At 40.9% G+C, this 16,186-nt stretch overlaps 2 protein-coding genes across 3 annotated transcripts; one reads left to right on the plus strand and one right to left on the minus strand.

Annotated features, from left to right (window-relative positions):
- The first annotated feature begins 7,170 nt into the window (after positions 1-7,170).
- On the plus strand, positions 7,171-11,816 carry LOC113160570 (neuronal acetylcholine receptor subunit non-alpha-2-like). Of its 2 annotated transcripts, none has more exons than XM_026357885.1 (6): positions 7,171-7,240; positions 8,551-8,702; positions 10,163-10,207; positions 10,371-10,480; positions 10,591-11,506; positions 11,591-11,816. In XM_026357885.1, the coding sequence occupies exons 1-6, from the start codon at positions 7,171-7,173 to the stop codon at positions 11,753-11,755; spliced, it is 1,458 nt and encodes a 485-aa protein (XP_026213670.1). In that variant the 3' UTR covers positions 11,756-11,816. The 2 variants fall into 2 exon arrangements, with proteins under 2 accessions (XP_026213670.1, XP_026213671.1); XM_026357886.1 differs by lacking the exon at positions 7,171-7,240 and having other exon boundaries at positions 8,574-8,702; positions 10,591-11,314; positions 11,396-11,506.
- A 1,129-nt stretch (positions 11,817-12,945) lies between these two features.
- Positions 12,946-14,047, minus strand: LOC113160988 (uncharacterized protein C3orf85). Its single transcript, XM_026358459.1, has 4 exons — positions 14,014-14,047; positions 13,732-13,856; positions 13,545-13,630; positions 12,946-13,296 (listed from the first exon to the last, which is right to left on the minus strand). Exons 1-4 carry the CDS (start codon positions 14,045-14,047, stop codon positions 13,218-13,220), a joined length of 324 nt encoding a protein of 107 aa, XP_026214244.1. The 3' UTR covers positions 12,946-13,217.
- Positions 14,048-16,186: the final 2,139 nt, after the last annotated feature.

Here is a 16,186-nt window from a genome sequence, read left to right on the forward strand (position 1 = left end):
GTGGGACTGTAGCTTACAGGCAAAAAGAGACTCTGATCCTGCAGAAATGATTCATATTATCTCTGCTTCAGGATTCTTGAATTTGAAGAACAAATACAGTATGTTGGATGAATCAAAGCTCCGTGTGGCACAAACAGCAACTCAAAAGCAAAAAGCACAGCAAAGCATTTTTCTTTGAAGCATCTCTCTTTTTCCTGACTTATCGTTCCTTACCCCCCTCCATCAAAGGTCACGGGTGAGTCTGACTGTGCCTATCAGCACTGACACACACACACACACACACAGTGAAAGTTCAGGGTGGTGAAGGAACAAATTGCAGCCCTTTCCCCCCCTCAAGCCATATTGGAGTCTGACTCTGGCTTTGAATTGGCCCACTCTGTGGCTCCCAGCAACTCTTCCACTCACAGTTAATCCCTACATGTGTGCATTGAATAAGCATGTGCACATTTCTGTGTGTGTGAGTGTGTGTGTGTGTGTGTGTGTGTGTGTGTTCAAGAAGGGTAGAAGGGGACTACACATGCCACCTGAGGAAGTGAGAGTGAGAAAAACACACACAGAGAGATAGCGACAGTATGCGTGTGTGTTTATGTGAGTCTATTTGCGGTCTCTTCTGCATGGATATCGGTACATGCGGATTATGGAAAGGATGAAGTCTAGTTATAAATATGGAGATGCAGCAGTAGCAGTCAGCACAGTATCCCATCAGTCTCAGTCTGCTGCCTGACAGGGTCACATTAATGCCAGACTTCCACATTACGAAGAAATCAGCCTGAGAACCAGCGTCTTCCGCTGTGTTTGGCCAGTATTTGCATGATGTATGCAGTTTTCCTTAATGTCTCTCCTCCGACCTCTTGAGTTGCCCTTCAAACATATAGCAGAGAATGAAAAAGTAAGACAATGTTTTTATTCTTTAATGCTCTGATGAGCCTTTACAACATTATTATGCAGACAAATCATCCGCTTCTTGAAAGCTGCAGCCACTTTAAGCAGAATTTGTGATTGTGTACGTTAGATTTTCTCATAAAGCTTTGAATCTTTCTTGAATGATTGGACTTGGTGCTCAGTGACAGAGCAAAGCAGAGCACAGCAAAGCTCTGGGTACTAAATTGAGGGATAATACATTATTAAGTCAGCCACACGGATAAATATTTTACATGATTCTTCACTGTTGACGCCAATGGTTAACATCCAGCTCCTGGACAGCAGAACTCCAACAACTCACTTTAATTTTATACCTTTCACATTTCATGATCAAGTGTGTTATTCCGTCTGCTTCAATAGTTTTATCATTTAATCAGTTTTCATCGGGCTAATCCTAACCCTCACCCTAACTTGATTATAATCTTTTTGTCAAGGTCTTTGATGGGACCTGTGAGAAGCAAGTCTATGATAGGGGGTAATCTGCAGTGCACCTGCATTAGCATGGAAACACTGGGGTGGGCTGGGGTGAGACAGGGGAATACTGCAGAATGGTTTATGGTGAATTAGGGTTGCCTCTTGTGTTGTCAGGAGCAGAACGGTACGTGCCCGCGGCCAGTCACCGTGGATAAGTAAAGGAGACTCTCCTCTAAATAATTCATTCCAATGGGAGCCTTCTGAACACTCGCACACATGCAGGGTCCTCTCATACACACAGCTGACTGCCTCTTGAAGCTGAATATGGCGCACACCAAACACACCCTCACATGTGCTCGCAAAGAGCAGGCTTCTAATTTTACTCTCTGATGAATATTTATAGATGGATTGGCATAGAATTAAGATAAAGCATTTTTTTAAATGCTTCTGGGACTGTTTCTGAGTTGGGAAGTCAATATTAAGTGTATCTTTTGGAAAAATGTATACAGTACCTTCGTGAATCAAGGGGCTGTTTGCATTTTTCTGTTGCATTTGGTTATTTTTTCACATTAACTTCACATTTCTAGCCTGACCGATGGTGTTTTGACAACAGCACTTGTATGGCACTGCTACCACATATGACAGAAATAATGACACAATCTACAACAAATGAATGATCCAACACATTTCAAGCTGAGAATAAGAACACTGCTTTGCAAAATTCTTCAAACAACCTTAATAGTTTAAATAAATTACAAAGAAAACTCAGTTTGTGTAACTTTGCTCTTGCCATTTCCTTTGGGTATAATTTTAACCTGGGACATAGTTAAAGCCGCAGACCTTGAGGAGACATGCTCTAAAGGCAGAGAGAGGATCAGCACTGTGACGAGCCCACGGCAGAGATGAGTCCTGCCAGTGCTGTTTCAGCACCTTGGACAGTGATTGGAGCCAAGAAAAGGTTTCACGAAGACATTTAAGACGCGGCTGTCGTGTTAGACTGTCTAAAGTTTGCTCTTTGCTGTAATACAAGTTGGACAGTTTCAAAAAGTAATGACTGACTTATTTTAGGAATATACATAGTTAACCATGCTACCACTAGGCTAACAAAGAAGAAAGGCTTACTGTATATATATTTCCATGGTAATAACTAGAGACACCATGTGACAAAAAGGAGACATTTCATAATTTGTGATTAACCTTTTGATTGAGTTTGTGTATATTGTGTTGTGTTTTAAATCCACCACCATGACACAACTGCAGCTCCTCAGGAACTGCTCTGCCGGATTATAAAGTGAGAAGGGAGGCAGGTTATGGACTGAACTACTGCACAGCAAGATGTTCTTCAACTCACAGCCGGTTAATTGTGACAGGGTTTTCCTACAATTAAATGTATTGTTTCTATTGCATTAGGTGTTTGTGTGGATAGTATGATACGATTCTCTGTCCTTCACCTAAGTGGATAACACTGTACTGTATATTAAGAACCTGAGTGAAGTCTTCTGCCATGAGATCAGTTTTGATCTCATCACGGCAGCTTTATGGTAATGTGACACATGGTATGTGAAATAAGGTGCCTCATTTTTTTGTCCGTCTTGTCTGGAGGCAGTTGAAGATTACACGTTCCTTTGATTCTAGATGTAACATGAAGACAGGAACGTCTTCTCACACACACACACACACACACACACCATCATCTCTGTAGGCACTCCAGGGTGCACAGCCCTGAGGAGTAATTATATCACTAGAATGCATATGTACATGTAGCATACATGTGCAGCCACAGACACACAACATGCACAGGGATGATAATGTGAACAGACAAAAATAAGCAAAAGCAGATTTACATACATACATACTGGCACATGGACCAACACAGGTCATCCGTGTGCGGACGTCACACAAGCACTCACATATACACGCAGAAAAAAAAAAAGAACTCATGCATTTATGCACAACTACAGATAAGACGCACACAAACACACAAAGCACAGTTGACTCACATCTGATGACAACATCTGTGGTGGGTTAGAGTTCATTCTCTCTCTCTGCCAACTGGCGCTGGACTGAAAGTGTTGTGACAGAAAAGACACACACACACACACATTATTATTATTTAATCTGGCTGTTGCACTTGATTATCGCTCATTAGCCATTCCTACGTTATCTGAAGGAGACAGGAGTGTAACACTGCTCCGCAGGCTGGAGTTTCAAACCATCAGTGGCCCTTTCTCCTCGTCACGTCAGCCGGACGAAAAACAAAAGGGAAAATCGGCGTGAGCTGTCTGGATTGAAGTATCATGTTAGGAGGTCAATAAATATTTAGTGTGAGTGAGTCTGGTTTGTGAGAAACCTCATTCAACTGCTAATTTCTTTCCACTCAAGCAGTGTCGGATGTATCGAACTGAAGAAAATGTGTATTTGACCTGTGACCCTGAAGCTCCCCCCCATCCCAGAATGCAGAATGCAGCTTGTAATGAGTTTATACTGTGTAGCCATGTTTTCCTAATCCCTCACTCTCCTTTCCTTTCCTCTGTTGTAAGTTTTGATCAACTTTCTAATGACCGTTTCCCTCTCATCTGGTCAGTCTCTTTCCATCTACTTCACTGTGCGGCTCTTTTTAGAAGATTAAACTATCAAATAGCTGAGCTCCTACATTATTGATGAGTGGGGATCTTTGTATTGGATCACTTAAAAGTTGACCGAGTTTTGAAAAAGTTTCTATTTCCTGAGAGCTACTTTTGGTTCCATTGAGATTTCAAAGGTTACGAGATTATCAGGCCTTTACTTAAAGTGTTGGCGGTACCATTAGTGGGCTACTGCTATTAAAATGTGAGCGACCACTGACTTTGTGTTTTCCTTTGAAGCTTGTGTGAGATTTGATTTTCTTGTGCTGTATCCCCCTCCTGCCTTTATCACCAGTTTCTTTTTAAACCCTTACAATAACAAACAGATTAAGATTAAACCCGCGTGCCCTGGGAGACGGGGTTGTTTCCTCCTATTTATTAATTTTTTCTGCACCAAGTCAAATTATGCAGACTTTAATTACGAGCCCAACAACAGCTGAGAAAACAAAAACAACACCAAGTGGAGCCAAGAAGAGAAGTTTCGCACACACAGACAAGCATTAACATTTTGTGAACACACACACACACACACAGATGCAGAAAAAGTATTCTCCCTTCACTTTCTGTCCTCTGTGTCTCACTTTCTCCCTCACACACACACACACACACACATACATTAACACAGACACACTCACACTGTGCAGCTGCACACAGTCGTCTGGGAAGGGGCCGGCAGGTTTCCAGCCCGCGAGAATTTATGTTTCCGAATGATTAGAGGCGAGGCGGACGGGACGATCTCGGAGGCAGCAGCTGCCCGCCCCATGGCTCCAAGTGGAGCAGAAAATCAGGATAATTTCATTGTGATAATCAGCCTCACGTTATCCCTGTCACTTCAGCCTATGAAGGAGAAGGAAAGATGGGGGAACATGGTGGAGCGGTAGTGTGTGACACAGAGAAACAGAGAGAGAGAGAGAGAGGGGAAAGAAGAGGAGACGATAGAATAAAAATACTGAAGAGGAAATGTGTTCTTCATGCCTGAATAACTGCAGAAGATGTGCAAGTGGGCCTGAGCCTGTGCTGCTTATTTTTTCAGTCCCTGTAAGGACTTACATTAATTCCCCAGATCCATCTTTATCTGTCTTTACTGTTATTTCTGCTAATTAAGATCATCTAACCAGGTAGATATTCAGGTATTTATTGATGAGATTTTTTTATTTAGATTTTAGAGGGTTCAGTTGGAAGCTCCACAGTTTCCTACGCTCTTCACTGAATCTTTCCAGAAACGTTGTCTCGGATGCTTTGTATAATCCACAGACCTCACTGTCAACACTTTTTCATGGAACTAGAAGTAGAAACAATCGCAATGTAATCTGTTCATGGCGAAGTCTGTGGACTCTGACAGTGACAGGGACATTTTTTCCTCTGAAAACGGTTTCATGTTTCATCAGTTTCCTTGTCTGCTGGATTTCCATTGGTTTCCACTGCTTGGTTGCTCACGTGTTTCTTACTTTTCACCTTGTGTGATATTCTTGTGCTTAATGCTTTTATTGTGACTTCTTTTCTAATTTTTATTGACAATTGTCAGTGGTGTAGTGATGGTAAAGTACAGAGGGAGCTATCGAGGATGAGGGACCAACGCGATAACGTCAGGGTGCAAGCTGAAGCTCAGGGGAAGCTGAATGATGCACCAGGATGATGATCCTAAGACATTAAAATAGATCTACTACATATTGACAACAACAATCGACCAACGTTTCTCACCCTCACAATGTCTTAAAATGTTGAGGCTGCTAAACCAACATTATTAATTCTCCATTCTAACCAAAAACTGTATGTTTAATCACAGATTGTCATCAAAATATGCATAAACTTAAACATAACATTCTCATTGTTCCAATTCTATGAACAGAACATTTCTCACCTCAACTAAACCTGTTTCACGCTCTGTGAGAAGTCAGGTGGCAGCACAGTATGGATTTTGCAGCACATTTTTATTTATTGCAGGTGTTGTTGCTATCTGCTGTGATTTATACAGTAAATCACCTCCACCATCAGCATTTGTGTGCACGCTTGTTTGGGCAGATGTTAATGGGTTTACTGTATGTTGTCTGATTTTATGGTCTCTCTTTCCTCACTCTCGTTTTATTTTTCTCCTTCTTCCTTGCGGGAGCCGTGTTCAATATATCTGAGGCTGTCGTGAGTTTTAATGTTTATATTAAGTGTTTGCTTTCTGTAGCTGAAACCTAATCTCCTCCTTCTGCACCAGAGTGAATAAAAGCTTTGGAAGAACAGCCGTATTTGTTCACTACCGATGTGAGAAATAGTGAGACTGGGCCTGTTCAATGCATGTTGTGATAAGATGGTAAACAGATACACGTGAAGCATGAAAGTAAACGTAAACAGGTGTCGTGTAGAAAACCTGAAATAGTGAACTTGGAAACATGTCTGGACTGTTATTGAGAAAAAAGACGACATATCAAACACATATTGTTTAATATGACTTACAGCATGTCTGCAGGAGACCTTAAACTCACACAGAAGGCCTTTATTGGGATTTAATCCCTGATGACATGATGTCCTGGGTTAATGTTCCCATTAGCGCTCTCCAGTGGACGAGATGAGCAGCGGCGGTGATGTGCACATCCATCACTCAGCAAATGAGACACAGTTGGTCTCAGTACATCTGCCAATTAGATTGTGGCCTGTTACACAGCTTATAGCAGGGGAAAGAAATGCTGCATATCCATTTGTTATTTGTTGGAAACCTTTGGAAAATGTGCAAATAATGTAGAAACTCTAAAGGAAAATGTCTCAGTTTAACCCATCCCTCACAGCCCAGATCAGGAACAACAGTGATTTCATGCGCATTATATCTCATTATATCTACTCTCCAATAAAACCCACTCATGAGCAGCACCACCGCACTTACTAACCATCAAACTTGCTTCGTGGTTCAGATGGGGTTTTAAACTCCACATGACGGCTCCACTCGGGCACTTCTCCCTCCCTCCCCCTCCCTCCTCTAGCGCACAGCTGATCTTCTCCCCAACTGGAGTCACAAGATACGGACACCGGCCACATGCGCCCTCACACCGGGTCGCTTCCCTCTGTAAAAACTGCAGGAGAGGGCATGTTTCTCACGGTATTTAGCACTACTGATGGAAATCTCGGCGTCTCTGCCACCACACTGTGCGCACAGTAGTCTCCTCCGGCGGACCAGTCGATAGTAACGTGAAGCTGCGGGAGCGCTCAGCTGGACCCGGACGACACCATGAAGTTGGCGGTTCTCCTCCTCCTCCTCCTGTCGACGTCCTGCTCGCTGTCCCTCGCCAAGATCACCGGTAAGAAAAGACTATACTGTGTTTTTGATCCACAGTTTCGTTTCTTTTGGTGAAGCAGCCTGCAAGATGACAACAGACAGATCATGTGGGGCGATATTCATATCGGATAAGACATCTGACAACTGTATAGTAAAATGCAGCAGAATGTAGATTTAAAAAGTAAAACGATTGCTTTAGTTTTTTTATTGTAAAGACATTGATAACCTAAAAACTATTTGGAGCTGAGAAAAGTGTTGACATTTCTGGAATATGTCACTAAAAGAGTTTTCACCATGCTCCACTTCACTGCTGCAGCACCCAGAAGTGATTTTAAGCAGCTTATCAGTTCAACATGAGTGTGTTTTGTTGAAGTCAGACTGACAGGAGCGCTGGTGTTAGATATCAGAGTCCAACTCTCTGCACCCTTCACCGAGTCCTTGACCCAGTGAGTGCTCTCTGATGTGATGGTTTTATATTTGCTGTGGAGTTACATTACATTTATTCACCTGTGCATCCAGTCAGATGATGTCAGACAGATGTGGAGCCACACGAGGAACCAGCAGCAGGTTAGAGGTCGCCCCACTGCTCCTGCCTCTGCCATCATCACACACATTAGGCTCTTGAACTTGATGTCTCCTGTGTCTGACATTATAGCCGTCTCTTTGTCAATATCCCCCGTCTCTGTCCCCGCAGAGACATCATATTGCCTCAGGGCGGCCGATGTGCTGACTGTCCAGCTCCTGGACACAGTTATATTATCTGTGCCTCCTCCCCCTACATTTGTAACTCTATGCAATTTTGACTTCAATACCTGCTTCTGTCCACAGCTGGGGGACTGGACTCTATATCTTCATATGGACTAGAAACTATGTGGATTTGTTTGCAGCTTTTTTGCATATATTTTGATTTGTTATGTTTATCTGTTAATCTGTTAATCCAGCTAAACAAACTACAAAGTTAACAAGCCAAACATAGATTTTTGCACAATTCTTTGTAAAACAAATGCAAATTCCTCTATTTCAGTTTCCCCAAAGCACTTTGCTATAGAGGGGTGATCTGTAAACATGCAAACTACTGACTAAACTTGTTTGTAGAGTTGCAAACTTTTAATTTGTGTCCAAACACTTATGTAACATGAGACACAATTAATGTATAAAAAGATTACTGCTATGTTTAGCTAATGTACGTTTAAGTAATATAAAACACTAAAGTGAAATATTTCTTTACACGTCGACCCTGTTCAAGGGCAAATGTTCAAAATTAACTTTACTCTATCGTCTTACCACTCAGTACAGTGAGTGGTTGTTAATCCGTATTTGTCCTTGTTCCAGCTTCAAATGACTTTGTGTCCTTGGCGGAGATGGAGGACGCCCTGCTGAAAAACCTTTTCCAAGGCTACCAGCGCTGGGTCCGGCCTATCCAGCGTGCCAACGACACTGTCAAAGTACGCTTCGGCCTCAAGATTTCCCAGCTGGTCGATGTGGTGAGGATGAACGCACAAACACACAGCAAGACAAATCCACGCCCTTTTTTCTCTAAACCTTCCTTGAACTGTTCGATTTCCATTTTAGTAAAGGTATAAAGGTGCAGTACAGCAGATTTGTAAATCACATTAAATTATATTCTCAGAAGTCATTTGTAGAGCTGAAAATATGTTTCAACAAATAAACAAGCTCTGTAATGAGCAACATGAAGAGAAAAGGCAACAGAAAAATGTCTAACTCTGTGTCAAGGGGGAGAATTCAACACGTACTCCTTTTGAAGTGAAAATGAAACAGAGATGTGGTTGTGTTGAGCTTCTTTTGTTTCAGGCATTTCACTGTGCATGGTGCTGAAACCAAACCAAACCTCTGGCAGCTCCGCGGAGCCGAGCTTTCCCTGGTCCTGAAATAGATCAGGAACACTCCCGTCATATCTCCAACCACACAGTCTTTCTCTGGAGTGTTCCTTTAATATTTCAGAGGCTTGTTGTGATAGGTTGGGATGGTTTAGGCGCTCCAAAGGATAAAATGGAGAATGTAAATGGAGGAACCACTCTCCTCGGCTTGAAATATTAATCTCAACCAGTTTAAGTTTAACTCTTCATTCTTAACACCTGACACGTGCGCTGGGAAAAGACGAGCAATGATGAATGAAACAAAGCACCTTTGTGGATGTACAGAGAAGAATGATTTATGCTGATGATCTTTTGGATTTTGGAAAAGACAGAGAGAAAAAGAGAGAGAGGGAGACAGAGAACCAATAACACCCTCTGAGTGTTTCTGGGATGCAGCATGGCTCTGTATTAGATTATGGTTCACCTCTGCTCTATGTGATCACCAAAACATCCAACTCACTCTGACAGCTGAGGCCTGGTCTGGATACACTGAACAGCCACATCTGTGAATACAGTACGTCACTTTTGCCAAGTTTATTTTTCGGAAGTCCCGTTAAACTTTGGTGATGTGGAAACAAATCTGTGTCAACCACTCTTCATCTCTCCATTGCTGTCTTCTTCTATTTATCTCCTGTTATAGGTATACTGTGTATTAGTTGAGCTTGGTCGTCTGCACTCTGGTCTCAACTTTCTCTTTTTCGTGTTTGCTAAGGAACTGGCAGAGACAGGTCAATGATATTCTGTCTAATGTAATGGAAAAGGAAAAGGGCAGGAAGATTTTGTTTACTTTTAACCAAGCTTCTCATCTGCTCCACTAATCAAATCTAAAGCTTTGACAGATGTCCAGAGCACAATGGTTGTACTGTAAACATGTTACATCACATACTATTCTGTAGATAATTCTTATTTTTTGTTAGCACATGTGCATGTCTTCAACAAAACTGATGTTAACTGATATGTCTGTAGACACACTAGCTGTATATGAGATATAAATCAATCAATCAATCTGCATGTTTGGCTATTTCTCCCATTTCAGTATCACTTTTTTTGTCTGGTGTCTGTTTTAGGATGAGAAAAACCAGCTGATGACAACTAACGTTTGGCTGTGTCAGGTGAGAAAGACACAAAAATAAACAGAGGCCATTTGGTTTTAATGAATTAAATTAATTAATCATGATTTAACTTTATAATCTAACGTGAGACTAGATAAAATCTGTTTCGTTTTCTTGATAGGTCCAATTATACTGAATCTTTTGGCCTGTGTTTGTTTTTCAGGAGTGGATCGATTACAAGTTGCGTTGGAATCCAGAGAAATACGGAGGAATCACTTCCATCAGAGTTCCCTCTGAAAACATCTGGCTCCCAGACATCGTCCTCTATGAGAAGTGGGATAAGTTTCAAATGACATAAATGATTAGACATAAAGAAAACATCAACATAATCAACAGGTATTGAGATTCTGAAGATGTCTGACGTTTGCACTGTGTGTCTTCAGCGCTGATGGGAGGTTCGAGGGTTCCCTGATGACCAAAGCCATTGTCAAGTTTAATGGTGCCATCACCTGGACGCCACCTGCAAGTTACAAATCCGCCTGCACCATGGACGTCACCTTCTTCCCTTTTGACCGTCAGAACTGCTCCATGAAGTTTGGCTCCTGGACCTATGATGGCAACATGGTGGACTTGGTTCTGATAGACAACCAGGTAGATCGGAAGGACTTCTTTGATAATGGGGAGTGGGAGATCCTTAGTGCCACGGGTGCCAAAGGGAATAGAAAGGATGGCTTGTACTCGTACCCCTTCATCACATACTCCTTCATTCTGAAGAGGCTGCCGCTGTTCTATACCCTCTTCCTCATCATCCCGTGTTTGGGTTTGTCCTTCCTGACTGTCCTGGTGTTTTACCTTCCCTCAGATGAAGGAGAGAAGCTGTCACTCTCTACTTCTGTTCTAGTGTCACTCACTGTGTTCCTCCTGGTCATAGAGGAGATCATCCCCTCCTCCTCCAAGGTGATCCCGCTGATTGGAGAATACCTGCTCTTCATCATGATCTTCGTCACCCTGTCGATCATCGTCACCGTCTTTGTCATCAACGTGCACCATCGCTCCTCGGCCACCTACCACCCCATGTCGCCGTGGGTTCGTAACCTCTTCCTTCAGGAGCTGCCGAGGTTGCTTTGCATGCGAGGACACACTGATCGCTATCACTACCCTGAGCTGGCTCCTGAAAGTCCTGAGCTGAAGCCTCGGTCTGGAGGTCGGAGATCTGGACAGAGGACGAACAGCGGAGCCCACGGACAGGCGACTTCTGAGGGGAAGGAAGATGAAGCCTGGTCGATGATGTTGGATAAGGCCATCTATTCAGTGCGCTACATCAGCAGACATATCCGCAAAGAGCACTTCATCCGCGAGGTGTGTTTATTAATCAAGAACAATTAAAATAATTAACATAACTCTGATATTTGATGTCACACCGTTTCTGCTTTTTTTTTCCAGGTGGTACAAGACTGGAAGTTTGTGGCCCAGGTGTTAGACAGGATCTTCCTCTGGGCATTCCTCACTGTCTCAGTTCTGGGCACCATCCTCATCTTCACTCCAGCCCTGCAGATGTTCCTGAAAATCCCTCCTCCCACTGCAAGTGAGGATCCACCGTCAAACTAGTAGCGACAACATCCTCCTTTCACAGTAAACTGACGACCCACCTTCAAAGATCTATAAAACATTTATTACCACTGAGCAGGAAGAAGCCACTGCAGGTGCTTTTAAAAAGACAAAACTCGTCTTTTTGATTTTTAGTTGCTTTGGTTTCTTCTCTAGATTGACTGTATAACATTTGTTATGTCATTAGGTCAGTACATGTATAATTTTTTTTACCATGTTGTATTTAATTATGCAACATATCACATAATCAGTATATCATTAATACATAATATATTCAATTATTGTGACACCATAATGTCTTTGCTTATAGATTTGCATACATAATGATTTTTCAGTTGCCAAGCCACAGAATTAGAAGAAGCATGCAGCAATCTCACAGATTACACATGCTGAGCATTTTAGAAAGCTATTTATGAGAGTAAATAAGAGTAGAGTAAAACCACTGACTTCATTCTGCATAAATCAAACTATAAAAAATACACTACAGGTTTTAATGACTGGTACGATTTCTTTATGTAGCTGAATTCCTCATTCTTATGTTTGTACAGTGAAACTGCCATTGATCTATATGTATGTGTTGTAATATATATATATTTTCCCTGTAAGCACAAAATACATACAGTAGTACAACTAATTCTTGGTATTTACAACATTTAAACAAGCCAACACATTTTTTTAGGCGCTACCATCTTTTACACAGCAAATCTTTGAGGATATTAGTCTACATCAGGGGAATGAAGACATCAAGTAATCAGTTTTTCTGTTAAATACTTACTTGCACAATGTATGTATATCTCAATCTAGTTATAAATAATATTTAGTAGTATAAAGTAGTATAAAGTGTAACCAAATGATGAAAACTGTATGGACTTTTACACCTTCCTTAAAAGAACAGTATTTGTATAGCTCAGAAGTAATTTATCCCACTAATAAACATGTTTTTAATACACAATCCTTCATTTGTCCTACTGTATGACCTGCTTACCTCCACATTGATCAATGACTATTACAATTCTCCATAATGTAATTTAGATATTGTGAATATCCACAGGTGGCAGCACCACCCAGTGGTAAAACACAGAAATAAAACATATCCCAACAGTCAAGAATACATGAAGGACTAGGAACTTACTTCTGCTTAATTGTTTTTTTGATCCATGAAAATGAACAAAGTAGCTGTAACTTAATGTCCTGGTTTTGTGCGTTCATCGACAGACACAGTTAATTATCTTCTGCTGTCTTTTAAGTGTTATCTATTTCAACCTCTAATCTGTACTAATACATAGTAGTAATATATATAGGAAGTATAATACTGAAAGAAAAAGGAACAAGACAATTCTTTCACATATATTAAAATATACTCCATACCATTAGGATCCATTTTAATGTTGTTAAAAACTCAGGACCATCATATTGTTCTTGTTTACATTGTGAATTCTCATCTCCTGAGTTCCTCTTCTTTCTATTTGTGCTGACCTGTCTGGCTGTCCAGGTGAGCTCTGGCATTACGCAGCATCTCCATATACAGCCTGTTGTTTTCACTGCAACATAGACAGATAACAGACACAAGAAGAAGAGGGAAAAACACAAGTATGCAATCAGTGATGTTAAAAACAACTTAGCACTGTTCAGAAATATATAAAGTTTTATGGATCACACTACTTAAGGTGCTTCAAATGATGGCACATAAGGTGCTTCCACTTGCAAAGTAAATCATCACAGTGTAATAGAACTGCTGTTCTGTAGGGCACATTGGATGCAAATGCTGACTGCTGATCATTTCACTCACGTAGCGACAGAGCGGTCAAACATCAGGCTGCTTAAGTCCATGTAGTACTGGGCATCTGTCCGAAGTGCTGTCCAGTACTCGTTAGCCTGAGGAGGAACCATACCTTGTCATAGAGAAACCACCTGAAAACCTCCTGGCTTTTAATTTGCTATAGGTCATGGCTTATTCCATCTGTTCACAGTACTACCTGTTCCTGAACAGTGACACCCCACATATTCTGAGAGTGGTGCGGATCCCAGTATCCTGACTGTCTCTTGTGCCTGATGAATCGCTTCGCCTCCTGTTCTTTGACAAACGGGGCAGCAAAAACTCCTAATTGTTTAAAAAGTGCAAGTCAGTAAATTACATGCAGTGGAAATTGGATTTCTTTTTATTTTTACATATACAATATAAAATAGCACTGTTTCTGTATATTAAACACAATTTACATTCAAGAACACGATGTGGTGCATGGAAATATTAAACTTACCACACACAAGAGCAAAGAGGATCACAAACTTCATGTCTACAGGGCAATAAAATACATTTAAAATACATTTAAAAAGTTAACCCGAACAGAAATACAAAACATTAGAAACACATTTTAATAAAGACCACACCAGAATAACAATAATAATAATAAACATATGAAATAATAAACATGTGAATTATCGTGTTTCTGTCACCTTATAAACATTTAAAGTAGAATTGTTGTATTGGGTTGTTTTATTTTATACAGCTACTTAATAAAGTGACTACTGAGTCTATATTCATATTTACTGGGTTCTTCTTGAATACGTCACAGTAACTGTGAATATGTGAGAAAAGCAAATTTAAAAAGTGAAATAAAAGTTGCCATAAAATGTAGAAGAAATTAGTGATTTACCTGCAGTATGAGAGATGTGAGCGGGCTGATCAACCGAATGTTTGACTGTCCTCACAGCTCTCCTCAGCAAACCAGAGTCTGTCGCCTGGATGTGAAAACAAACAAGAGTTTCTTTCACAGATTTTCCTCCAGGCAAACGAGGGGGATGAATAGAGTTAAGCATCAGGCAGGCCGCTCAAGGTAAGTCCTTATCTGGGTGCCAGAGCTCTGACAGCCCATCCAAACACACACAAACCCACGCGTTTCTGGGCTCTCCCTCAGGAACAGGTTTGGCCGTTCAACATAAAGACGGTGCTGTGTGAGCCACCAAACTCACTGCAGACGTGTTTTTCTGGTAAACATGTGACTGGTTTTAATGTCACTCACCACATCAATATAGCACACTGTTAGAAAGTTTACTCATAAAAGATTGTGTACATAATCATAATAATAATGTATTTTGATATATGTGCATCTTGTTTTATTCCACTAGGTGGAGTCCTAGCTTCAGTTATACTGTACAGCACAGTAATCCACTGACCACTGTTGTTTATCTACTGAGGGACAATAACAGAGGTAAAACCCTTCTGTTGCTTTACAGAATTTATTGGAAGATGAAAGCTGTGATTGGAAACTTATTTAAACACCAGTAGATACAAGCAAATCTCTCCGAAAAGACTATTGCAAAGGAAATGACATCTCATGATGGCACGTTTAATTGTGAACTTAATAAGGATCTCAGAAATGAAAGGTTTCTATTCAGACTATATAACTTAACTGATGCATTGAACATTGAACACAATCTGTACAATGTATCATTAGCTAAAGGGATAGCAAGGCAATTTAAAACCTGTTTTTGGAATTGAGAAAGGCATTTTCAAAGACATTTCAAAGCAGCTCCCGAGAGTATTAATTTGGGTTTCTACTTGTTAAGGTGCTGCATTATACAGCTGATCCTTTAAAGTATGAGCGGGAGGTTTCCTGTGATGTAATATTAAAAATGACCTGAAAGCTGAACTGAGAATAAAGACTTGATTCACAAAGACAATTAGACAACAAATTAAAATCACACTGTGTACTTTTTAAAATATTTAATGTAGAAAGAAATGTGTGTAAATGTGTTCCCATGCATGTAATTTTATGAGCCCCTCTTTGAAGATATAAACCTGCTCATACTGTATCTGTGTCTCTCTTTTCCCCACTGTGTTTTGCTCCCCAGACTGTGTGAGTCTCCCGCACCCTTGTGTGCAATACAAAAATGCACAAGTGTGTGAGAAGGCTGACCTTTCTTTGATTTGCCATAATAGACTGAGTTGCACAGTTCAGTGAAACACAGACAAATCACTGGTTGGCAACGGCGGAGCTGTTTGCAAAAGACAAAGACACACTATTTATATATAAAAACACATGTTTAGAGTGCAAAAAATGTTAATTATAACATTAACAACATAACAAAAAACCAATCCAAAATAACAAGTGTGAGTGTGTGAGTATGTACACTCACACACCTTGGGTAGCGCTGGGACCTGGGCGCTCTCTGTCACAGCATAAGCTTTTTTGTGTCTTCCGCACATCAAAGGTAGACTCAGACAAACTATAAAACACATGTGACCCCATTCTATCACACACACACACACACACACACACACACGCAAGCACTCTACTGGGAAAAGCGAATATTACAAATATTTAATTTAGAAACAGCGAGAGGGGGTGTGAGGGACGTTTAACAAAATATAGAATTGGAAATGTAGCTTTTATTTGTAGCACAGTGTTCGTACAATCACATATTAGTATT

Source organism: Anabas testudineus, chromosome 10 (assembly GCF_900324465.2).
Source record: "Anabas testudineus chromosome 10, fAnaTes1.2, whole genome shotgun sequence".
Classification (NCBI taxonomy): Eukaryota; Metazoa; Chordata; class Actinopteri; order Anabantiformes; family Anabantidae; genus Anabas; species Anabas testudineus.

Coding starts and splice junctions, on each gene's coding strand:
- LOC113160570 (XM_026357885.1), top strand. CDS start 7,171: ATGAAGTTGGCGGTTCTCCTCCTCCTCCTCCTGTCGACGTCCTGCTCG. Junction 7,241..8,550: donor GTCCCTCGCCAAGATCACCG/GTAAGAAAAGAC, acceptor TCCTTGTTCCAG/CTTCAAATGACTTTGTGTCC. Junction 10,481..10,590: donor GACATCGTCCTCTATGAGAA/GTGGGATAAGTT, acceptor GTGTGTCTTCAG/CGCTGATGGGAGGTTCGAGG.
- LOC113160988 (XM_026358459.1), bottom strand. CDS start 14,047: ATGAAGTTTGTGATCCTCTTTGCTCTTGTGTGTG. Junction 13,857..14,013: donor CCTCTTTGCTCTTGTGTGTG/GTAAGTTTAATA, acceptor TTAAACAATTAG/GAGTTTTTGCTGCCCCGTTT. Junction 13,631..13,731: donor GTGTCACTGTTCAGGAACAG/GTAGTACTGTGA, acceptor GTTCCTCCTCAG/GCTAACGAGTACTGGACAGC.